General features: G+C 47.4%; 1 protein-coding gene and 1 long non-coding RNA gene across 2 annotated transcripts; both read right to left on the bottom strand.

Moving 5' to 3' along the window:
• Window positions 1-1,671: 1,671 nt before the first annotated feature.
• Window positions 1,672-22,257, bottom strand: LOC134993043 (oocyte zinc finger protein XlCOF6-like). The gene is made up of 2 exons (XM_063950836.1): window positions 21,554-22,257; window positions 1,672-3,795 (listed from the first exon to the last, which is right to left on the bottom strand). The coding sequence occupies exons 1-2, from the start codon at window positions 22,218-22,220 to the stop codon at window positions 2,213-2,215; spliced, it is 2,250 nt and encodes a 749-aa protein (XP_063806906.1). The 5' UTR covers window positions 22,221-22,257; the 3' UTR covers window positions 1,672-2,212.
• A 1,507-nt stretch (window positions 22,258-23,764) lies between these two features.
• LOC134993042 (uncharacterized) lies at window positions 23,765-26,151 on the bottom strand. Its single transcript, XR_010196940.1, has 3 exons — window positions 26,043-26,151; window positions 24,443-24,591; window positions 23,765-23,951 (listed from the first exon to the last, which is right to left on the bottom strand). It is a non-coding gene; the product is annotated as an uncharacterized LOC134993042 (long non-coding RNA).
• Between the last annotated feature and the right edge of the window lie 229 nt (window positions 26,152-26,380).

Here is a 26,380-nt window from a genome sequence, read left to right as displayed (position 1 = left end):
AGTTTTTTATCGGGGGAAACCCTCATTTAATTCATCTGATTCAGGAAATACTACAGGTAGTTTTTTCACACCCCACATAATACCCCTTTTTGTGGTACTTGTAGTATCAGAAATATGCAAAACCTCCTTCATTGCCGTGATCATGTAACGTGTGGCCCTACTGGAAAATACGTTTGTTTCTTCACCGTCGACACTGGAGTCAGTGTCCGTGTCTGTGTCGACCGACTGAGGTAAAGGGCGCTTTAGAGCCCCTGACGGTGTTTGAGACGCCTGGACAGGCACAAATTGATTTGCCGGCTGTCTCATGTGGTCAACAGTCTTTTGCAAAGTGCTGACGCTATCACGTTAATTCCTTAAATAAGACCATCCAGTCAGGTGTCGACTCCCTAGGGGGTGACATCACTATTACCGGCAATTGCTCCGCCTCCACACCATTTTCCTCCTCATACATGTCGACACACACGTACTGACACACCGCACACACACAGGGAATGCTCTGATAGAGGACAGGATCCCACTAGCCCTTTGGGGAGACAGAGGGAGAGTTTGCCAGCACACACCAGAGCGCTATAATATGTATAGGGACAACCTTATATAAGTGTTTCTCCCTTATAGCTGCTATGTAGTTTATACATATATATATATATATATATATATATATATGCCAATTAGTGCCCCCCCTCTCTTTTTTACCCTGTTTCTGTAGTGCAGGACTGCAGGGGAGAGTTAGGGAGACGTCCTTCCAGCGGAGCTGTGAGGGAAAATGGCGCTTGTGTGCTGAGGAGATAGGCTCCGCCCCCTTCTCGGCGGCCTTTTCACCCGCTTTTTACAGAAAAACTGGCAGGAGTTAAATACATCCATATAGCCCAGGAGCTATATGTGATGTATATTTTGCCAAAAAAAGTGTTTATATTGCGTCTCAGGGCGCCCCCCCCCCCCCCCAGCGCCCTGCACCCTCAGTGACCGGAGTGTGAAGTGTGCTGAGAGCAATGGCGCACAGCTGCAGTGCTGTGCGCTACCTTTACTGAAGACAGGACGTCTTCTGCCGCCGATTTCTGGACCTCTTCTGTCTTCTGGCTCTGTAAGGGGGCCGGCGGCGCGGCTCCGGGACCCATCCATGGCTGGGCCTGTGATCGTCCCTCTGGAGCTAATGTCCAGTAGCCAAGAAGCCCAATCCACTCTGCACGCAGGTGAGTTCGCTTCTTCTCCCCTTAGTCCCTCGATGCAGTGAGCCTGTTGCCAGCAGGACTCACTGAAAATAAAAAAACCTAAGTCTAACTTTTACTCTAAGCAGCTCAGGAGAGCCACCTAGATTGCACCCTTCTCGGCCGGGCACAAAAATCTAACTGAGGCTTGGAGGAGGGTCATGGGGGGAGGAGCCAGTGCACACCGGCTAGTCCTAAAGCTTTTACTTTTTGTGCCCAGTCTCCTGTGGAGCCGCTAATCCCCATGGTCCTTACGGAGTCCCAGCATCCACTTAGGACGTCAGAGAAATATACTTTCTTTCTAGGAGCTCAGGAGAGCCCCTAGTGTGCATCCAGCTCGAGCCGGGCACAGAGATCTAACTGAGGCTTGGAGGAGGGTCATAGTGGGAGGAGCCAGTGCACACTAGGTGACCTAAAAGCTTTCTTTAGTTGTGCCCAGTCTCCTGCGGAGCCGCTATTCCCCATGGTCCTTTCGGAGTTCCCAGCATCCACTAGGACGTCAGAGAAATAAGTGCTGGAGTCTGGCTATGTTCCTCTAATGAGGATCTGATTGTGGCTGATACCTGATGTCTATGTGTCACTCCACCATCCAGGACACCAAGATTCCGCACAGGATCAGCATTTTGTAACTCTGAACCCCCAAGTGTAAGTCTGGTTGGTAGGCAAAGCTGAGCTGTAGCCCTGCCCTTTGTCGTGAGCTTCTATCATATGAAACTGTTACACTAGGACGGAGTCAGAGCCAACTGGCATCACCCACACCTGGAGCTCAACTAGACATTTAGGATTGGTATTGGGTTCTCAGTACCCAGAGCGACCGGTCATCGGCATAGCAGTGGTAAACGAGGACATGACGTCTGTTTCACCCAGTGGTAGCACGTGTATTGCAAAAAGCATGGGAGATAGGATAAGAACCTTGAAGAACGTTACATGGCAATGATAAGTATACTCCAGAAGAATAAAATGGTTCCTCACCTGAGTGATATCTATTGTGTGCAACAAGAGCTGATTTATTTCTCAGAACATGGAAATGGCCTCACACCTGTGTGACTTCTCTGATGTGTAACAAGTTGTGATTTCTGTGAAAAACATTTCCCACACTCAGAGCAAGAAAATGGCTTCTCACCCGTGTGAATTCTCTGATGTGTAACAAGTTGCCATTTCTGGGTAAAACATTTCCCACATTCAGAACATGGAAATTGATTCTCACCTGTGTGACTTCTCTGATGTATAACAAGATTATGTTTCAGGGTAAAACATTTCCCGCACTCAGAGCAAGCAAATGGCTTCTCACCTGTGTGACTTCTCTGATGTGTAACAAGATTTGATTTCAGGGTAAAACATTTCCCGCACTCAGAGCAAGAAAATGGCTTCTCACCTGTGTGACTTCTCTGATGTGTAACAAGATTATATTTCAGGGTAAAACATTTCCCGCACTCAGAGCAAGAAAATGGCTTCTCACCTGTGTGAATTATCTGATGTTTAACAAGTAGCCATTTCCGGGTAAAACATTTCCCACATTCAGAACATGGAAATTGATTCTCACCTGTGTGAATTCTCTGATGTGTAACAAGAGCTGATTTCCGTGTAAAACATTTTCCACACTCAGAGCAAGAAAATGGATTCTCACCTGTGTGAATTCTCTGATGTGTAACAAGTAGCCATTTCCGGGTAAAACCTTTCCCACATTCAGAACATGGAAATTGATTCTCACCTGTGTGAATTCTCTGATGTGTAACAAGATTATGTTTCAGGGTAAAACATTTCCCGCACTCAGAGCAAGAAAATGGCTTCTCACCTGTGTGACTTCTCTGATGTATAACAAGATTATGTTTCAGGGTAAAACATTTCCCGCACTCAGAGCAAGAAAATGGCTTCTCACCTGTGTGAATTATCTGATGTCTAACAAGATATAGTTTACTTATAAAACATTTCCCACATTCAGAACAGGAAAATGGCTTCACACCGGTGTGACTTCGTTGATGTGTAACAAGAGCTGATTTCCGTGTAAAACATTTTCCACACTCAGAGCAAGAAAATGGATTCTCACCTGTGTGACTTCTCTGATGTCTAACAAGAGCTGATTTGGATTCAAAACATTTCCCACACTCAGAACATGGAAATGGATTCTCACCTGTGTGACTTATCTGATGTGTAACAAGATTTGATTTCAGGGTAAAACATTTCACGCACTCAGAGCAAGAAAATGGCTTCTCACCTGTGTGACTTCTCTGATGATTAACAAGAACTGATTTGTATGGAAAACACTTACCACACTCAGAACATGGAAATGGCCTCTCACCTGCCTTAGCTGATTGATGGGTAATAAGGTTTGTGTTCTGTGTAAAACATTTGGCATCTATAGAACAGGGAAACACTGTATCTACTATCAGAGCTGTAACAGATGCACCAATGTCAGAGTGATCAGGAGAACATTTCCCAGGATCAGAGGGATCAGCTGATAGAGCTGGATGTATAATTGGGGTAATAGGGTTATCTCCTGGAGAATCCGGTCTACTGTCATTATCTTTTTTTTCACAATCCGGGGATAACATTAGATGTCCTTCTGAGATGTTCCTGCTTGTGTGTCCATCTGCTGGAAATAAAATACATTATGGAAATGGGACATTTTCTGTAACAATATTAATCTTGTAAACAATAGGAGAAGACAACTCTATGGGACACTTAATTGTAAATGTGTGTGTATAATAAAACATAACTTTTAATGAAGGCTTTATAATATTGTGTCTCAGGCTATCATTGTGTCCACCCTCCTGAGAACACTCACAATAACAAATGTACTATTATAATAAGACGTAGATATATCTCTCTCTTGTACTGGTAACTAACCATGAAGTATAAATGGAGATGTAGTCACTCGCCAAGTCTTATGTCAGCACCAATGTAAAACTATGGATGGGGAACATATCGTATGAATTGGAGATTCTAGATGAACATTAACATCAGTCATATGAGCTGATGGATAAGAGAAATGTCTCCTAACGTTACTCCTGGAAGCATTGGTAAGGTAGCATTCCTTTATGTGTGTGCTCATACGCTGGTAAGCCTGCACATGTGTTACTCACCCTTATTTCTCTCACGTCCGAGAGGATGCTGGGGTTATTTAGTACCTTGGGAGCCATGGGCACTTTAAGAGTTTCACAGTGTGGGCTGGCTCCTCCCTCTATGCCCCTCCTACCAGACTCCATTTAGAAAATGTGCCTGGAAGAGCCGGTCACAGCTAGGGGAGCTCCTAGGAGTTTTTCTAGTTTTATTGTTGTTCTAAGAGTTTAGGATACAGGAAGGCTGCTGGCAACAGCCTTCCTGCTTCGTGGGACTTAGGGGGTGGGGGGGGGGGGGGGGAGAAGAAACCGAAGTTAATGGTTCTCTATCTCCGCTGACAGGACACTGAGCTCCTGAGGGTGCTGATCTCAAGCCCATGAGGCAACCGCTCACTCCTGCAGCACGACTGCCACCTCCAACAGAGCCAGAAGAATGAAGAGTGGGGAGTACAGCGCCGGCGGCCCGGGAAGCGGGTCGCCGGCGGGAATGGCGGCACAAGAGCTCTGACAGGCTGCGCTCCTTAAGGCTCAGTGGCACACTGTGTACGATGCTGTGAGGGGCGTCCTGGGCCAGCACAATCACCCTACACTGGTCAACTATAGCTATCAGGGGCTAATACCGCTGTTAGCTATAAAATATATCAGGCCAGTATAATCAACTAAGTGCCGGAGAACGCGCCATTATAGGGGGCGGCACTTCTCCTCAGAGTGGATCCAGCACTCATCAGCACCATTTTCTCACTGCATACATCTCTTCATACCGGGAGTGGACAACTGGGAAGCGGATTTCCTCAGCAGACACGATCTCCATCCAGGAGAATGGGGCCTCCACCCAGAGGTGTTCGCAGAGGTAACAAGTCGATGAGGTGTACCTCAGATAGACATGATGGCCTCCTGCCTCAACAAGAAGCTTTGGAGGTACTGTTCCAGGTCGAGATATCCACAAGCAGTGGTGGTGGACGCCCTGGTAACTCCGTGGGTGTTCCAATCGGTGTTTGTGTTCCCTCCACTTCCACTCATCCCAAGGATTCTCAAACTAATAAAAAGAACAAGAGTTCAGGCGATCCTCATTGCTCCGGACTGGCCAAGACGGGGTTGGTACGCGGATCTTCTGGAATTACTGCTGGAGGATCCGAGGCCTCTTCCTCTTCGCGAGGACCTTCTACTACAGGGGTCATTCGCCTATGAAGACTAACTGCAGCTACGCATGGAGGTTGAACGCCAGACCATAGCTCGGAAGGGCATTCTGAAAAAGGTAATTCCTACCCTGATACAGGCCAGTAAAGGAAGTAACGTCTAAACATTACCATCAGATTTGGAAAAAAGTATGCGTTTTGGTGTGAATCCAAGAAATTTCCTACGGTGGAGTTTCAACTGGGACGAATTCTCCTCTTTCTGCAAACAGGCGTGAATGTGGACCTACGCTTGGTCTCTATAAAGGTACAGATTTTGTCCTTGTCCATTTTCTTCCAGAAACAATTGGATGTGCTCCATGAGGTTCAGACTTTCTTAAAAGGGGTTCTGCACATCCAACCACCCTTTGGGCCTCCTACAGCACCTTGTGATCTTAATGTGGTGCTGCAGTTACTGCAATCGGATTGGTTCCAGCCTTTACAAGAGGTGGACGTCAAGTTTCTTACTTGGAAGGCGGTCACACTGTTGGCATTGGCAACTGCTCGACGTGTGTCAGAATTGGGGGCATTGTCATGCAAGAGCCCTACTTGATTTTCCATGAGGATAGAGCTGAGCTCAGAACGCCTCAGCAATTTCTTCCAAAGGTTGTATCAGCTTTTCATATCAACCTATTGTGGTGCCAGTGGCTACCGACTCCTCAATCACCTCAAAGTACTTGGATGTTGTGAGGGCTTTGAAAATTTATTTGAAGAGAACTTCTCGTCACAGAATTCGGACGCTCTATTTGTCCTTTATGATCCCAACAAGGTTGGGTGTCCTGCTTCTAAGCAGACGATTTCTCGCTGGATCAGGTTTACTATCCAGCATGCTTATTCTACGGCAGGCCTGCAGTGTCCAAAAATCTACTCTGCATTGTTACTAGGTTTAGTACTGCATCGTTACTTGGTTAAGTATTGTTGTTCAGCCGTTGCTGAATTGTTTCAAGCTAGTTGGCTTGGGTTCTTTGCGTATGTGTGAGCTGGTGTAAATCTCGCCACTATCTGTGTATTTCCTTCTCTTGAAGTATGTCCGTCTCCTCGGGCACAGTTTCTAGACCGAGTCTGGTAGGAGGGGCATAGAGGGAGGAGCCAGCCCACACTATTAAACTCTTAAAGTGCCCATGGCTCCCAAGGGACTCGTCTATACCCCATGGTACTAAATGGAACCCCAGCATCCTCTACGGACTACGAGAAAAGGAGTTACTGGTACGTAATTAAAATCCTATTATAAGGTACATTGCTACAGCAGAGTAGGTGTGGAACAAGGTACTTTACATGCAATACACCATAAAATACCCTGCAATCATCATACATCTGCTAGGTTATAGTCCACTCTTACACCCCCATCATCAGTGTCTTACCTCTTTACTCTCATTAGTAATAAGGATGATGTGTGTACGGTATGATACAGAGAATTACATATCAGAATCTATACAGCTGCCTCCATACTTCTGCTTCTCATGTGTGTGCTTCTGAAAGCAGTGAACATCTGAGTGAGAGTGCAGGGAACACAGCAGAGTCTGATGAGAAAGAGATTGGATCTGCCTTTGCAGGGATGTACCAAACCCGTCACCCTGTAAGTATATAAATAATAAATAAGGAGGGGCGTGGGCGTGATCTATCCAGACGTGCTTTCTGGAGCTCTCCTCACTAAGTGGCTTCTTATCTACCCTACCTGACAGCTCTCAGCCACCGCTGGGACCAAGACCCAATCTATTAAGTCCCCCACTCTTCCTGCCCTAAAGCAGCTCGCTCAGCTCCCTCTGGGCATTGTTCACTGCTGCAGCCTAGTGACGCCGCTGAAGCCACGGGCTGTATTCTGTGGCTAAGTGTGCCCAGTCTTTCCTGCACGCTCCGGACACTTGACTTGGAGGCGCTTTTGCTCAGGCAGGAGCACTTGCTCTCCCGCTCACACAGGTGCACAGCTCCCTCTACTGTTGGGGACAAAATACGGGCTGCCCACAGTCACCGGAGCCCGGCAGTGATATTGGGAAGTGAGGTGGCTGCCATTTTGGATCCTGGTGCCCGGCCATCGCATGCTTTGCCTTCTGCCTTCAATAAAATTGATATAAGCTGATAAATAAGTGTCCTGACGACTGGACCGGGGTCACTACACTAAATTGAAGCATTTGCCTGGAGGTGAAACTACCTTCTATTTATATGGTACCACTATAATCTACTTCCTCTCAGTCTACATGCAGAGCCCACTATCAAGCATCTTCTGAGTACAGCTCATTACACTCTGATTACAACCTCACAGTATATTATTTTGTGGATTTATTCACTGAATATATTTTGCCATTTGTGTCTCTCTGTGCTGAGTACTTCACGTCTGTGATCACGCTGACCTCTAGTGGAATTTCTCGCTCATTACTGTGTTATTTGAGTTGCATTACATCCTGTTTACTTGATATTTGGGCTCGGATAGACCAGTCACCCAGACTAAGAATGTCATTTTGAATGGAGTCATCTTGATGCATCCTCCTGACAGCGTACTACTGCTCCTTTTATTTATAGATTGTTTGTATTTTCCTATCTCTGAGAGGTCTGTCTCTTTGTAGCCAGCTTACCATGCCTTCAAAAAAGGTTAAAAGGTACCAAATTGGCCCCACCTATCCATCTCTTTGGTACCTCTAATTCAGGTGGCCCTTCTGAGACCGCTACAACATCATCTGCTTCTTCTTGTCAGTCGCACAGCCCAGCTGTAATGGCTGAAGACGTCTTAAGACACTCTAGATGGTCCTGTTACTCTACGCTCTATACATTCTATGTTATCTACATTAAAGGACTGAAATAACCTCAGAACTTAACTCTAATATTCAGGCTTTGAGGTCCGATATCAGTGAGATTGGCACTCGTACAGACTAAGATGAAAGAGATTGCTGCGTCTCACAAAGATCTGATAATTTAGCACATGACACCCTTCAGGAAGACATGGTCTCTATTCGTGATAAAGTCATTGATTTAGAAGAATGCTCTCAGAGAAATAATATCAGAATAATGGGCATTCCGGATTCTGTTACAAATGCTGAGCTTTATGATTATGCCACGGACCTCATTCAGAAACTTTCACCGAAGGCTTCTGCCGCGGACCTTCTTACTTATAGGATCCATACACTCCCAAAGTCCTAACAGGCCACTATCCAAGCACCGATGGACACTCTGCTCAGGATCTGGATGATGAAGGGCTGCCCACCTTAACGTGCGGCTTACCTCCTTCATTGCCATTTGGCTGCGAGTTCCTCCCTGATGATTGAGGTACGCTACTGCCGTTGCATTGTTCAAGAGAATCTGAACCGGTTTTCTTTGAAGAATGTCATTTGCCTGAGTGAATGCCATATACAGTATATGGCCCGAAGTTCCAATATATTTATCGGCAGGCAACTTTCTTCCTTGGTCCACTGCACTTGGAATTAGCACTTTTCTGACATGGATCCCCAGCCCTGAAGACTTGCGTCCGTTGTCAGAACCTCCCACTCCGAGATCCAAAAGGGTTGCCCTTTGTCCAGATGGGATGTCTGTAGCCACCAGGCTAACGACCTCCGTACTTCCTGAGGAAAGACCATAGTCTGAGTTTTATCATCTGATGTAGCCCATTCCATCTGAAAAGAATCAGACGTTGAAGGGGCCTCGAGTGGAATTGAGCATATTCCACCCTGTCGAATGTTGACACCATAGATTCCATCACTCACATTGCTGCCTGAATGGATACTCTTTGATTGTGTAGTAGCTACTGAATCCTTGTCTGTATTGTGGATATTCTGTTCAGAGGTAGAAAAAGTCTCAGAAGCCTGGAATACAATACAGCCCCCAGGGGCATCATGCGTTGAGACGGAACCAGGGATGACCGCCCAATTTATGAGCCAGCTGTGGCTTTGTAAACAGCCTATTGTCAATTGCAGATGGCCCTGGAGAGTATGGGAAAATTCTTGTCCCCAGACGACGGAGATAAGCCGCCATCACCACCATCATTTTGGTAAACACTCTTGGAGCTGTAGCCAGTCCAAACGGTAGAGCCTGAAACTGAAAATGTTGCCGAAGCATGGCAAACCTGAGATAGCACTGATGGAACAGTGCTATAGGTCAGGGATGGGGAACCTTTGGCCCTCCAGCTGTTGTTGAACTACACATACCAGCATGCTTTGCCACAGTTTTTGCTATTTGGCCATGCAAAAACTGATGAGGGGCATGATGGGATGTGTAGTTCAACATCAGCTGGAGGGCCCAAAGTTCCCCATCCCTGCTATAGGTACACGCAGGTAAGCATCCTGGATATCTAGGGCCCCCGGCTCCACGTCCAAGATAATGGAACGTAAAGTCTCCATATAAAAACGAGGCACCCAAATGTACAGTGCATCCAGAAAGTAGGGAAAGATGAATGCAGCAATGTACAGAGGCTGATGGATTATCTTCTTGTTTGGAAGAAGGCCCTCTGGTAGCCCAATGCTTTTTACTCTTTACAGACTTATCCGATTGGGACTGTTTGCCGTAACCCTTTCCTTTTCGCTTTTCCTTGGGTCCAAAAGGACTGAAAAGCTGGAAACCTAGGTTTAGACTTGTAGGTAGAAGGAAACGTCACTTTCTTACAGTCTGCTTCTGACGCCAGAATATTGTTTAACTATTTACCAAAAGGATATCTCCAGTAAAAGGCAAAATCTCTAGTCCTTTTTTGGACTCTGAGTCAGCCGTCCATGTACGTAGCCAGACAGCTCTGCGTGCTGCTACTGCAGAGGCTGATGCTTGAGAAGCTATAGTACCCATATCCAAGGCTGCTTCTTCCATAAAGACATCTGATTGTTTAATATGTGCAATATGGGACTTTTGTTCTCTAGACGCCAATGACAGATCGTCTTCTAATGCATCAGCCCAGGCCGCCACTGCTTTCACCATCCAGGCTGAAGCCATGGCTGGCCTAACAACTGCCCCTGACAAGGAAAAATCAGTTTTTCGAAAACTATTTTTCTATCCGTTACATCACTTAATGATGTTGAAGGCAGGGGTAATGTAGATTTACGCACCAACCGAATGACATGCGTATCTACTTTGGGAGCCACTTCCCTTTTCAAACAATCCCCATCCAGAAGAGGATAATGAAAATTCAATTTTTTAGGAATTCTGAACTTCTTACTGGGTGTGACGCAAGCATCTTGCATGATTTCCGTCAGCTGTTCTGTCTCCGGAAATTCAGTTCTGACCGTTTTGGGACATTTAAACACAGGTGCCTCCTCTAAGGATAGAATGGCTTTCATAGCATTAATTAGCTCAGGTACATCTACCAAGCTGGGACCTTCATCCTCATCTCTGTATACAGACCCAGAATGCAATGAATCATCCTCATCCTCCGAAGTGTCCCCTTCTGAAACCTGTGTAGACTGTGAAGACTGTTGTTTCATGTCAGTGTGATTTACTTCCACAGGCCTTTCAGCCTGTTTTTGTTGAAAGGCTGCAGATTCCTGGACTGGATCTGATAAGACCCAGGGAGAATGTTGCATGTAAGGGTTAATTGGGTAACATATCCCTGGTATGGGAGCTGGTATAATCCGCTCAGCAATATTGGATAATGTTTGTGTAAAAGAAGCCCATGGAGGTTCTGACAGAACCTGTGCCTGCCTTGGATTACTATGGAGGCTTTGGTGGAAGCTATAACACATAATCCATTTTGTACCAGATCTTGAGAGGTTAACCCTGCTTTGCATGACAAACATGATATTAATGTTGGTGCTGCTGTGGAGAGTGTATCCTCCTAACCCTTGCCTCTCTTAGACATGGTAATCACACACCTGTATGGTGTTAACTACACAATTTGTGACCACATTCACTGTAAGCTTGCTAAAGTGATATACAATCCGATCCCTCTCTGCCTTGCACCAGCATTGAGGATATATAACACCCACAAAACTGACAGATATACAGTAAAGGTCAGCAGCCACACTAGCAATCAGTCTGATCGTAGCAGCAAATTTGCTGCTACGATCAGATCCGGATATTAGTATATGAAGCAGTGGATTGATATGCTGTAATTCAAGTCACAATCTGGTACGCAGTTTATTATTGGTGGGTGTGGGCACCCTGAAAAGAATTACTACACCATAGGCGCTTCTTCCTCTCCCTCTTGTTAACAGATTCTTTGGCTATCTACCTAGTAGCAATTTGAGGAACTGAGCAGCCACCCAAAGAAGTGGAGTGTATGAGATTGAGGCTATAAACCCTACATTGGACTTCATGGAACCCTGTGGACTACATCAGGGTACAGAAATATTGGACTGGGAGAAGCGCACTGATCTATTCCTTTTTCAAACGATATATATATATAGAAGGTATAGCTACTCCGGCACTCCACAGAGTCCAATGCTGGGCTCGAACTGCTCTGGTGCCCTCCCCAACCGGGAACCGGTGGTATGCAGTGGAACAAACGAGGTGGCACTCAGAGACTTTCACTTCTAAAATATAATTGGTGCAAATAGTGCAAAAGGTCACATCAGATGTGACCTTTTGCACTATTTGCACCAATTATATTTTAGAAGTGAAAGTCTCCGAGTGCCGCCTCGTTTGTTCCACTATATATATATATATATATATATATATACACATATAAAAAAATATCTATCTATCATAATATATTATAGTACATAGCATGGCTGCTGGTGACACACAGTGACATGATGTGAAGGGGAGAGCAGGAGTATAATAGGGGCTGATGGCTCCTGACTACCCCACTGGGAAAAATAAGAATTTACTCACCGGTAATTCTATTTCTCGTAGTCCGTAGTGGATGCTGGGAACTCCGTAAGGACCATGGGGAATAGACGGGCTCCGCAGGAGACTGGGCACTCTAAAAGAAAGATTAGGTACTATCTGGTGTGCACTGGCTCCTCCCTCTATGCCCCTCCTCCAGACCTCAGTTAAGGAAACTGTGCCCGGAAGAGCTGACATTACAAGGAAAGGATTTGGAATCCAGGGTAAGACTCATACCAGCCACACCAATCACACCGTACAACTTGTGATAACCATACCCAGTTAACAGTATGAACAATAACTGAGCCTCATTCAACGGATGGCTCATAACAATAAACCTTTAGTTAAGCAATAACTATATACATGTATTGCAGAGAGTCTGCACTTGGGACGGCGCCCAGCATCCACTACGGACTACGAGAAATAGAATTACCGGTGAGTAAATTCTTATTTTCTCTGACGTCCTAGTGGATGCTGGGAACTCCGTAAGGACCATGGGGATTATACCAAAGCCTCCAAACGGGCGGGAGAGTGCGGATGACTCTGCAGCACCGAATGGGCAAACACAAGGTCCTCCTTAGCCAGGGTATCAAACTTGTAGAATTTTGCAAATGTGTTTGAACCCGACCAAGTAGCAGCTCGGCAAAGCTGTAATACCGAGACCCCTCGGGCAGCCGCCCAAGAAGAACCCACCTTCCTTGTGGAGTGGGCTTTCACTGATTTTGGATGCGGCAATCCTGCCGCAGAATGAGCCTGCTGAATCGTGTTACAGATCCAACGCGCAATAGTTTGCTTTGAAGCAGGAGCACCCAGCTTGTTGAGTGCATGCAGGATAAACAGCGAGTCAGTTTTCCGGACTCCAGCCATCCTGGCTACGTAGATCTTCAAAGCCCTGACTACATCAAGTAACTTGGAGTACTCCAAGTCCCGAGTAGCCGCCGGTACCACAATAGGTTGGTTCAAATGAAACGCTGATACCACCTTCGGGAGAAATTGGGGACGAGTCCTCAATTCTGCCCTGTCCATATGGAAGATCAGATAAGGGCTTTTACATGACAAAGCCGCCAATTCTGACACACGCCTAGTCGAAGCTAAGGCCAATAGCATGACCACTTTCCATGTGAGGTATTTCAGCTCCACGGTCCTAAGTGGCTCAAATCAGTGGGATTTCAGGAAATCCAACACAACGTTAAGATCCCAAGGTGCCACTGGAGGTACAAAAGGGGGCTGAATATGCAGCACTCCCTTAACAAACGTCTGAACTTCAGGCAGTGAAGCCAGTTCTTTTTGAAAGAAAATAGATAGGGCCGAAATCTGGACCTTTATGGACCCCAATTTTAGGCCCATAGTCACCCCTGACTGTAGGAAGTGCAGAAATCGACCCAGCTGGAATTCCTCTGTTGGGGCCTTCCTGGCCTCACACCAAGCAACATATTTCCGCCATATGTGGTGATAATGCTTTGCTGTCACATCCTTTCTAGCTTTTATCAGCGTAGGAATCACTTCATCTGGAATGCCCTTTTCCGCTAGGATCCGGCATTCAACCGCCATGCCGTCAAACGCAGCTGCGGTAAGTCTTGGAACAGGTCCTGTCTGAGAGGCAGAGGCCATGGGTCCTCTGAGATCATTTCTTGTAGTTCTGGGTACCAAGTTCTTCTTGGCCAATCCGGAACGATGAGTATTGTTCTTACTCCTCTCTTTCTTAATATCCTCAGTACCTTGGGTATGAGAGGAAGAGGAGGGAACACATAAACCGACTGGTACACCCACGGTGTCACTAGTGCGTCCACAGCTATCGCCTGAGGGTCCCTTGACCTGGCGCAATATTTTTTTAGCTTTTTGTTGAGGCGGGACGCCATCATGTCCACCTGTGGCAGTTCCCAACGATTTACAATCTGTGTGAAGACTTCTGGATGAAGTCCCCACTCTCCCGGGTGGAGGTCGTGCCTGCTGAGGAAATCTGCTTCCCAGTTGTCCACTCCCGGAATGAACACTGCTGACAGTGCTAGCAAGTGATTCTCTGCCCATCGAAGAATCATTGTGGCTTCTGCCATCGCCATCCTGCTTCTTGTGCCGCCCTGGCGGTTTACATGGGCGACCGCCGTGATGTTGTCTGACTGAATCAGCACTGGTTGGTTTTGAAGCAGGGGCTCTGCTTGACTCAGGGCGTTGTAAATGGCCCTTAGTTCCAGTATATTTATGTGTAGTGAAGTCTCCTGACTTGACCACTGTCCCTGGAAGTTTCTTCCCTGAGTGACTGCCCCCCATCCTCGGAGGCTTGCATCCGTGGTTACCAAGACCCAATCCTGTATGCCGAATCTGCGGCCCTCGAGAAGTTGAGCACTCTGCAGCCACCACAGCAGACACCCTGGCCCTCGGGGACAGGGTGATCAACCGATGCATCTGAAGATGCGATCCGGACCATTTGTCTAACAGATCCCACTGAAAGGTCCTTGCATGTAACCTGCCAAAGGGAATTGCTTCGTAAGAAGCCACCATCTTTCCCAGGACTCGCGTGCAATGATGCACCGACACCTGTTTTGGTTTCAGGAGGTCCCTGACCAGAGATGACAATTCCTGGGCCTTCTCCACCGGGAGAAACACCTTCTTCTGTTCTGTGTCCAGAATCATGCCCAGGAAAAGCAGACGCGTCGCAGGAATCAGCTGCGACTTTGGGATATTCAGAATCCAGCCGTGCTGTTGCAACAACTCCTGAGAGAGTGCTACGCTGACCAACAACTGCTCCCTGGACCTCGCCTTTATAAGGAGATCGTCCAAGTACGGGATAATTATAACTCCCTTCTTCCGAAGGTGTATCATCATTTCGGCCATTACCTTGGTAAATACCCTCGGTGCCATGGACAGGCCAAACGGCAACGTCTGGAATTGGTAATGACAGTCCTGTACCACAAACCTGAGGTACTCCTGATGAGGTGGGTAAATGGGGACATGCAAGTAAGCATCCTTGATGTCCAGCGACACCATAAAATCCCCCTCTTCCAGGCTTGCAATAACCGCTCTGAGCGATTCCATTTTGAACTTGAACTTCCTTATATAAGTGTTCAAGGATTTTAAATTCAAAATGGGTCTCACCGAACCGTCTGGTTTCGGTACCACAAACATTGTGGAAAAGTAACCCCATCCCTGTTAGTGGAAGCGGGGCAGGATTTTTGTTCCTGGGAACTGGCTGCCTGGTGCAGCTTCTTTCCGCTACCCTTGCCTCTGGGCAGAAAGGATGCGCCTCTGACCCGCTTGCCTTTCTGAGGCCAAAAGGACTGCATTTGATAATACAGTGCTTTCTTAGGCTGTGAGGGAACCAGAGGAAAAAAAGTCGACTTCCCAGCTGTTGCTGTGGATACGAGGTCCAAGAGACAGTCCCCAAACAATTCCTCACCCTTATAAGGCAAAACCTCCATGTGTTTTTTAGAATCAGCATCACCTGTCCACTGCCGAGTCCATAATACTCTCCTGGCAGAAATGGACATTGCATTACTTCTAGATGCCAGCAGGCAAATGTCCCTCTGTGCATCCCGCATATATAAGACGACGTCTTTTATATGTTCTATGGTTAGCAAAATAGTATCCCTGTCGAGGGAATCAATGTTGTCTGACAGGGTATCAGTCCATGCTGCTGCAGCACTACACATCCATGCTGAAGCAATAGCAGGTCTCAATATAGTACCCGAGTGTGTATACTCAGACTTCAGGATTGCTTCCTGCTTTCTTTACAAGCAAGCTCAGTAGAGCCCACTAGGAGCACCCAGCTCTGGCCGGGCACAGATTCTAACTGAGGTCTGGAGAAGGGGCATAGAGGGAGGAGCCAGTGCACACCAGATAGTACCTAATCTTTCTTTTAGAGTGCCCAGTCTCCTGCGGAGCCCGTCTATTCCCCATGGTCCTTATGGAGTTCCCAGCATCCACTAGGACGTCAGAGAAATATACTTCGCTCATTAGTTTGTACGGACAGAGGAGGGTGTAGTATAAGAGATTGCTGTATTGACTGAGGAAGGAGAATATGTGACTCTTATCTGTAATAATAAGATTTTACTCACTGGTAAATCTATTTCTCGCAGTCCGTAGTCGATGCTGGGAACTCCGTAAGGACCATGGGGAATAGTGGCTCCGCAGGAGACTGGGCACAATTAAGAAAGCTTTAGTACTACCTGGTGTGCACTGGCTCCTCCCACTATGACCCTCCTCCAGACCTCAGTTAGCATACTGTGCCCGGAAGAGCTGACACAATAAGGAAGGATTTTGAATCCCGGGTAAGACTCATACCAGCCACACCAATCACACCGTATAACTCGTGATAATATACCCAGTTAACAGTATGAAATATAACTGAGCCTCTCAACAGATGGCTCAACAATAACCCTTTAGTTTACAATAACTATGTACAAGTATTGCAGACAATCCGCACTTGGGACGGGCGCCCAGCATCCACAACGGACTACGAGAAATAGATTTACCGGTGAGTAAAATTTTATTTTCTCTGACGTCTTAGTGGATGCTGGGAACTCCGTAAGGACCATGGGGATTATACCAAAGCTCCCAAAACGGGCGGGAGAGTGCGGATGACTCTGCAGCACCGAATGAGAGAACTCCAGGTCCTCCTCAGCCAGGGTATCAAACTTGTAAAAGTGGTTGCACCCGACCAAGTAGCAGCTCGGCAAAGTTGTAAAGCCGAGACCCCTCGGGCAGCCGCCCAAGAAGAGCCCACCTTCATTGTGGAATGGGCTTCTACAGATTTAGGATGCGGCAGTCCAGCCGCAGAATGCGCCAGCTGAATTGTGCTACAAATCCAGCGAGCAATAGTCTGCTTCGAAGCAGGAGCACCCAGCTTGTTGGGTGCATACAGGAGAAATAGCGAATCAGTCTTCCTAACTCTAGCCGTCCTGGAAACATAAATTTTCAGGGTCCTGACGACGTCCAGCAACTTGGAATCCTCCAAGTCCCTAGTAGCCGCAGTCACCACAATAGGTTGATTCAAATGAAAAGCTGATACCACCTTAGGGAGAAACTGTGGACGAGTCCTCAATTCTGCCCTATCCATATGGAAAATAAGATAAGGGCTTTTACATGACAAAGCCGCCAATTCTGACACATGCCTGGCCGAAGCCAAGGCCAATAGCATGACCACTTTCCACGCGAGATATTTTAAATCCACGGTTTTTAGTGGTTCAAACCAATGTGAATTTAGGAAATCCAACACCACGTTGAGATCCCAAGGTGCCACTGGAGGCACAAAAGGGGGCTGAATATGCAGCACTCCCTTTACAAAAGTCTGAACTTCAGGCAGTGAAGCCAGTTCTTTCTGGAAGAAAATCGACAGAGCCGAAATCTGGACCTTTATGGAACCCAATTTTAGGCCCATAGTCACTCCTGACTGTAGGAAGTGCAGAAATCGACCCAGCTGAAATTCCTCTGTTGGGGCCTTCCTGGCCTCACACCAAGCAACATATTTTCGCCATATGCGGTGATAATGGTTTGCGGTCACTTCTTTCGTAGCTTTAATCAGCGTAGGAATTACTTCCTCCGGAATGCCCTTTTCCTTTAGGATCCGGTGTTCAACCGCCATGCCGTCAAACGCAGCCGTGGTAAGTCTTGGAACAGACAGGGCCCCTGTAGTAACAGATCCTGTCTGAGCGGCAGAGGCCAAGGGTCCTCTGATAGCATCTCTTGAAGTTCTGGGTACCAAGCTCTTCTTGGCCAATCCGGAACCACGAGAATCGTCCTTACTCTTTGCCTTCTTATTATTCTCAGTACCTTTGGTATGAGGTAGAGGAGGGAACACATAAACCGACTGGTACACCGACGGTGTCACTAGAGCGTCCACAGCTATAGCCTGAGGGTCCCTTGACCTGGCGCAATATCTTTTTAGCTTCTTGTTGAGGCAGGACGCCATCATGTCCACCTGTGGCCTTTCCCAACGGTTTACCAGCATTTGGAAAACTTCTGGATGAAGTCCCCACTCTCCCGGGTGGAGGTCGTGCCTGCTGAGGAAGTCTGCTTCCCAGTTGTCCACTCCCGGAATGAACACTGCCGACAGTGCTAAGACGTGATTTTCCGCCCATCGGAGAATCATTGTGGCTTCTGCCATCGCCATCCTGCTTCTTGTGCCACCCTGTCGGTTTACATGGGCGACCGCCGTGATGTTGTCTGACTGAATCAGTACCGGTTGGTTTTGAAGCAGTGGCCTTGCCTGACTTAGGGCATTGTAAATGTGAAGTCTCCTGGCTTGACCATAGTCCTTGGAAGTTTCTTCCCTGTGTGACTGCCCCCCAGCCTCGAAGGCTGGCATCCGTGGTCACCAGGACCCAGTCCAGTATGCCGAATCTGCGGCCCTCTTGAAGATGAGCACTCTGCAGCCACCACAGCAGAGACACCCTGGTCCTTGTAGACAGGGTTATCAACCGATGCATCTGGAGATGCGATCCGGACCACTTGTCCAACAGGTCCCACTGAAAAGTTCTTGCATGGAACCTGCCGAATGGAATTGCTTCGTAGGAAGCTACCATCTTTCCCAGGACTCGCGTGCAGTGATGCACCGAGACCTGTTTTGGTTTCAGGAGGCCTCTGACTAGAGATGACAGCTCCTTGGCTTTCTCCTCCGGGAGAAACACTTTTTTCTGGTCTGTGTCCAGAATCATCCCCAGGAACAGTAGACGTGTCGTAGGAACCAGCTGTGACTTTGGAATGTTCAGAATCCAACCGTGCTGTTGTAGCACTTCCCGAGATAGTGCTACCCGGCCAACAACTGCTCCTTGGACCTCGCCTTTATCAGGAGATCGTCCAAGTATGGGATAATTAAAAGTCCCTTTTTGCGAAGGAGTATCATCATTTCGGCCATTACCTTGGTAAATATCCTCGGTGCCGTGGACAGGCCAAACGGCAGCGTCTGGAATTGGTAATGACAATCCTGTACCACAAATCTGAGGTACTCCTGGTGAGGATGGTAAATGGGGACATGCAGGTAAGCATCCTTGATGTCCAGGGATACCATGTAATCCCCCTCGTCCAGGCTTGCAATAACCACCCTGAGCGATTCCATCTTGAACTTGAATCTTTTGATATATGTGTTCAAGGATTTTAAATTTAAGATGGGTCTCACCGAACCGTCCGGTTTCGGTACCACAAACATTGTGGAATAGTAACCCCGTCCTTGTTGAAGTAGGGGCACCTTGACTATCACCTGCTGGGAATACAGCTTGTGAATTGCCTCTAGCACAGCCTCCCTGCCTGAGGGAGTTGTCGGCGAGGCAGATTTGAGGAAACAGCGAGGGGGAGACGCCTTGAATTCCAGCTTGTACCCCTGAGATACTACTTGCAAGATCCAGGGGTCCACCTGTGAGCGAGCCCACTGATCGCTGAAATTTTTGAGACGGGCCCCCACCGTACCTGGCTCCGCCAGTGGAGCCCCACCGTCATGCGGCGGACTTGGAGGAAGCGGGGGAGGACTTTTGCTCCTGGGAACCGGCTGTTTGCACTTATTTTAGATGCCAGCCGGCAAATATCCCTCTGTGCATCTGTCATGTAAAAGACTGCGTCTTTTATATGCTCTATGGTTAGAAATACAGTGTCCCTGTCTAGGGTGTCAATATTTTCCGACAGGGAATCTGACCACGCAGCTGCAGCACTGCACATCCATGCTGAAGCAATAGCCGGTCTCAGTATAATGCCTGTGTGTGTATATACAGACTTCAGGATAGCCTCCTGCTTTCTATCAGCAGGCTCCTTTAGGGCGGCCGTATCCGGAGAAGGTAGTGCCACCTTTTTTGACAAGCGTGTGAGCGCTTTATCCACCCTAGGGGGTGTCTCCCAACGTGACATATCCTCTAGCGGGAAAGTAACCTTTTAGAAATTACCAATTTTTTATCGGGGGAAGCCCACGCTACTTCAAACACTTCATTTAATTCTTCAGAAGGGGGAAAAACCACTGGTAGTTTTTTCTCCCCAAACATAATACCCTTTTTGTGGTACCAGGGGTAACATCAGAAATGTGTAAAACATTTTTCATTGCCTCAATCATGTAACGAGTGGCCCTATTGGACATTATATTCGTCTCTTCGTCATCGACACTGGTATCGGTATCCGTGTCGACATCTGTATCTGCCATCTGAGGTAGCGGGCGTTTTAGAGCCCCTGATGGCCTTTGAGACGCCTGGGCAGGCACGAGTTGAGAAGCCGGCTGTGCCGCATTTGGCATGTCGTCAAATTTTTTATGTAAGGAGTCGACACTTTTACGTAATTCCTTCCATAAGTCCATCCACTCAGGTGTCCGCCCCTCAGGGGGTGACATCACATTTATAGGTATCTGCTCCGCCTCCACATAAGTCTCCTCATCAAATATGTCGACACAGCCGTACCGACACACCACACACACACAGGGAGTGCTCTGACAGAGGACAGGACCGCACAAAGCCCTTTGGAGAGACAGAGAGAGAGTATGCCAGCACACACCAGAGCGCTATATAACACAGGGACTAACTGAATTATATCCCTTATAGCTGCTATATATATATCTACATATACTGCGCCTAAATTGAGTGCCCCCCCTCTCTTTTTTACCCTTCTGTAGCTGTATACTGCAGGGGAGAGTCAGGGAGCTTCCTTCCAGCGGAGCTGTGAGGGAGAAATGGCGCCAGTGTGCTGAGGGAAGAAGCCCCTTTTTCGGCAGACTTCTCCCGCGTTTTTAAAACTCTGGCAGGGGTATTAATCTACACCTATATAGCCCCTGGGGCTATATATGGTGTATATTTTGCCAGCCAAGGTGTGTAATCATTGCCCTCAGGGCGCCCCCCCCCCCCAGCGCCCTGCACCCATCAGTGACCGCAGTGTGAGGTGTACAAGAGGAGCAATGGCGCACAGCTGCAGTGCTGTGCGCTTCCTTGGTGAAGACTGAAGTCTTCTGCCGCCGCTTTCCTGGACCATCTTCATGCTTCTGGCTCTGTAAGGGAAACGGCGGCGCGGCTCCGGGAACGAACACCAAGGTCGGGTCCTGCGGTCGATCCCTCTGGAGCTAATGGTGTCCAGTAGCCTAAGAAGCCCAAGCTACCACCACTTAGGTAGGTTCGCATCTTCTCCCCTTAGTCCCTCGCTGCAGTGAGCCTGTTGCCAGCAGGTCTCACTGTAAAATAAAAAACCTAACAGAAACTTTCTTTCTAGGAGCTAAGAAAAGCCCCTAGTGTGCATCCAGCTCGGCCGGGCACAAGATTCTAACTGAGGTCTGGAGGAGGGTCATAGTGGGAGGAGCCAGTGCACACCAGGTAGTACTAAAGCTTTCTTAATTGTGCCCAGTCTCCTGCGGAGCCGCTATTCCCCATGGTCCTTACGGAGTTCCTAGCATCCACTAGGACGTCAGAGAAAAGTGTTTATTACTCACCTGTGCTGATATCTGTAGGGATTTCCTCCTCCTTACACAGCTGATCACCCCTCACACACGTCTCTTCTTCTCCCTCCGTATCTACTGCCTTCATATCAGTCACATACGTCTCTACTTCTCCCTCCGTATATACTGCCTTCATATCAGTCACATACGTCTCTTCTTCTCCCTCTATATCTTCTGCCTTCATATCAGTCACATACGTCTCTTCTTCTCCCTCTATATCTTCTGCCTTCATATCAGTCACATACGTCTCTTCTCCCTCTGTATCTTCTGCCATCATATCAGTCACATACGTCTCTTCTTCTCCCTCTGTATCTTCTGCCATCATATCAGTCACATACGTCTCTTCTTCTCCCTCTGTATCTTCTGCCATCATATCAGTCACATACGTCTCTTCTTCTCCCTCTGTATCTTCTGCCTTCATATCAGTCACATACGTCTCTTCTTCTCCCTCTATATCTTCTGCCATCATATCAGTCACATACGTCTCTTCTTCTCCCTCTATATCTTCTGCCTTTATATCAGTCACATACGTCTCTTCTTCTCCCTCTGTATCTTCTGCCCTCATATCAGTCACATACGTCTCTTCTTCTCCCACTATATCTTCTGCCTTCATATCAGTCACATACGTCTCTTCTTCTCCCTCTGTATCTTCTGCCTTCATATCAGTCACATACGTCTCTTCTTCTCCCTCTATATCTTCTGCCTTTATATCAGTCACATACGTCTCTTCTTCTCCCTCTGTATCTTCTGCCTTCATATCAGTCACATACGTCTCTTCTTCTCCCTCTATATCTTCTGCCTTCATATCAGTCACATACGTCTCTTCTTCTCCCTCTATATCTTCTGCCTTCATATCAGTCACATACGTCTCTTCTTCTCCCTCTATATCTTCTGCCTTCATATCAGTCACATACGTCTCTTCTTCTCCCTCTGTATCTTCTGCCTTCATATCAGTCACATACGTCTCTTCTTCTCCCTCTATATCTTCTGCCATCATATCAGTCACATACGTCTCTTCTTCTCCCTCTGTATCTCTTGTTTTAATATTAGACAGGTGTTCTAACTAAAATAAAAAAAACACACTATAATGACATTTGCATACAGTCAGATTAAATTTAGGTGAAACAGTATAATACCACAACACCTTATAGAGGGTGCATGTAAATCGTACGTATTCCTCCCACCTACCTGATCCTCCTGTGGGGTCCTGTGATTCTCCTCTGTACAGTCCTGGGAATACAAAGGACGGGGACATCTCTCTGGGGTATCTCTGTTACTGGGCCCATCTGTAGGAGACACACAGTGACTGAGTACAGTGTATATATGTGATTATCAGATGGTGTGTGTATATAGGGGCCCCCATACCTGCTCTCCCCTGTAAAATACATGACAGTCTCCTCTTACCCAGTGATGTGAGGGGCCGGTGATTCTCCATCATCACGTCCTTGTACAGACCCCTGTGTTCCTCTATATTCTCCCCATCCTGCATTGAGACATAGACAGTGACATCCTGACACCTTATAGGAGCCTGACACACACAGTGATACAGTCATCACCCAGACACATCCCTGGTGTTACTGTATAATGTCCCATTCCCAGCAGTCACCTCTCCAGTCATCACCCAGACACGTCCCCTGGTGTTACTGTATAATGTCCCATTCCCAGGAGTCACCTCTCCAGTCATCACCCAGACACGTCCCCTGGTGTTACTGTATAATGTCCCATTCCCAGCAGTCACCTCTACAGTCATCACCCAGACACATCCCCTGGTGTTACTGTATAATGCCAAATCCCCAGCAGTCACCTCTCCAGTCATCACCCAGACACATCCCCTGGTGTTACTGTATAATGTCCCATTCCCAGCAGTCACCTATCCAGTCATCACCCAGACACATCCCCTGGTGTTACTGTATAATGTCCCATTCCCAGCAGTCACCTCTCCAGTCATCACCCAGACACATCTCCTGGTGTTACTGTATAATGTCCCATTCCCAGCAGTCACCTCTCCAGTCATCACCCAGACACATTCCCCGATGTTACTGTACAATGTCCCATTCCCAGCATTCACCTCTCCAGTCATCACCCAGACACGTCCCCTGGTGTTACTGTATAATGTCCCATTCTCAGCAGTCACCTCTCCAGTCATCACCCAGACACATCCCCTGGTGTTACTGTATAATGCCCCATTCCCAGCAGTCACCTCTCCAGTCAGCAGCTGAATGATCTTGTTGGTGAGTTCCAGGATTTTCTGGTCATTGTGTCTCTCATGTATCAGTGAGTGAGGTTGAGGCACCGTGATGGGGCTCTGGGTCCTGCTCAGTCCTCCTGATATGCGGAGACGGCTGCTGGGTGTCTCATACTCACCGAATGTCTTCCTCACTACTGTGTAATCCTGTGTATTGGGGAAGACACCAACTATGAATACATATACTCCAAGATCTCCTTACTGTCCCAGTCATGTCCCTGTATTATTATAATAGATATATGATGTAACTGTGACGCTCCCAGATCCCCTCACCTCCCCAGTCATGTCCCTGTATTATTACTATAGATATAAGTGATGTCAGTGTGATGTTCCCAAATCCCCTCACCTACTTAGTCATGTCCCTGTATTATTACTATAGATATAAGTGAGGTCACTGTGACACTCCCAGATCCCCTCACCTCCCCAGTCATGTCCCTGTATTATTACTATAGGTATAAATGATGTCACTGTGACACTCCCAGATCCCATCACCTCTCCAGTCATGTCCCTGTATTATTACTATAGGTATAAATGATGTCACTGTGACACTTCCAGATCGTCTCACCTCCCCAGTCATGTCCCTGTATTATTACTATAGGTATAAATGATGTCACTGTGACATTCCCAGATCCCATCACCTCTCCAGTCAGCAGGTAGATGATCTCCAGGGTGATATTTATTATCCTCTCAGTCCTGTGACTTCCGTCCATGTCCATGCTTTGTGATAGATGAGAATACAGAACGTGTGACGTGTAATAAAGACTCTGGTTCCTCACAGCTGGAGAGTCTGGGAATAAATGTAATAGATATAACACACGACATAGAAAACATGTAACAAAGATACATGACACTCCGTGACCACGCCCCCACAGCCAGAGATCCCTGGTCAGCGTCTGTCAGAGGTTCCTGTGCCCCATAAAGCTCATCAGAGTCACACAGCGCTGTACTGTATAATGTTACCCCAATGCTCCTCCCATGGCCGGGGTCTTATTCCTCCCAGACACGTACTTGGTGCCAGTTGCTGCACAGGAATCAGTTATAGACACATGAATTAGGGATGTTGGGATTTTGTATTATATTTATTCCAGAACCCGAGAGGATTTGTGACTGTACCCAGGTCAGACAGATAGGGGGGGAGGTGAGGGGAGAGGGGATCCGGATGGTAGGGTGGCAGTCAATAGGGCGACCACTATTGGTCGACATGGGAAAAAGGTTGACACCGGAAAAGTTCGACTTCACATTTTTATAGTTTATTTTTATCTTTTTCATACTTTCCGATCCACGTGGACTATGACTGCGAATAGTAACCTGGGAAGCGCAGCGAGCAATACAAGGGGACGCGGTGCAATAATTGGGGTCCTGATGATGTTACGGAGAAAATGACACCAAACACATTTTAATGTATGCCGACCTTTTCACGTGTTGACCTGTCCCGCGTCCGTCTTTTCCACATGTCGACCAATAGCGGTCAACCCATTGTCCTTATCGAGGGCGACCCTTTGATTCATAACCAGGGGTAATTACACAGGAGAGCAGAAGGGGTGTAGATGTGGGGACAGGGGAAGTAAAGCAGGAAATCTGGGTGTACAGCGGAGGGTGACCACTCATTACTGTTATTATTACTCTGCTGCTATAGTGACAGGACACCACAGGCTGCTCCTCCTGTATAATAATACTAACAATACAACACAGGCTGCTCCCCTGTATAATAATACTAACAAGACAACACAGGCTGCTCCCCTGTATAATAATATTAACAGCACACCACACGCTGCTCATCCTGTATAATAATACAAACAGGACACCACAGGCTGCTCCCCTGTATAATAATATTAACAGCACACCACACGCTGCTCATCCTGTATAATAATACAAACAGGACACCACAGGCTGCTCCCCTGTATAATAATATTAACAGCACACCACACGCTGCTCATCCTGTATAATAATACAAACAGGACACCACATGCTGCTCCTCCTGTATAATAATACGAACAGGACACCACAGGCTGCTCACCCCTGTATAATATTAACAGGACACCACAGGCTGCTCCTCCTGTATAATAATACGAACAGGACACCACAGGCTGCTCCCCCTGCATAACAATTATAACAGGACATTACAGGCTGCTCCTCCTGTATAAGAATAGTAACAGGATACTACAGGTCGCTCCCCCTGTATAACAATACTAACAGGACACCACAGGCTGCTCCCCCTGTATAGTAAGACGCCATTACCTGATCACGACGGACACTCCTCCCCCTTATGTCGTAACTCCTCCCCTAGACGGAAAAGGTCCCTTAGCACCACTTGATTCTAGCATCTACCTCAACCGGACGGACACTGGGTGGCTGCAGCAATGAAAACTAAATTCCTGTGTGTGGAACGCAAAGACCGGAAGTATGGTGGAACGCACAGGCGGAAGTAAGGCATGATTGGCACAGGCTGCTTCCTGGACACTGACCCCTCCCCTCCTACACCCCGACCATAGCACCCGCCCTCTGTAATGTCTATACCAGCGTTTTTCAACCGCTGTGCCGCGGCACACTAGTGTGCCGCCAGCGGTTGTCAAGTG

The sequence above is a fragment of the Pseudophryne corroboree genome, unplaced genomic scaffold (genome assembly GCF_028390025.1).
Source record: "Pseudophryne corroboree isolate aPseCor3 unplaced genomic scaffold, aPseCor3.hap2 scaffold_1240, whole genome shotgun sequence".
NCBI lineage: Eukaryota > Metazoa > Chordata > Amphibia > Anura > Myobatrachidae > Pseudophryne > Pseudophryne corroboree.
This window is presented reverse-complemented; position numbering and strand designations above follow the sequence as displayed.

Excerpts from the sequence above, each read along its gene's own strand:
- LOC134993043 (XM_063950836.1), bottom strand. The coding sequence starts at position 22,220 with ATGAAGGCAGAAGATACAGAGGGAGAAGAAGAGACGTATGTGACTGAT. Across the intron at positions 3,796-21,553 it reads CCCTACAGATATCAGCACAG|ATGGACACACAAGCAGGAAC; the intron begins GTGAGTAATAAA and ends TATTTCCAGCAG.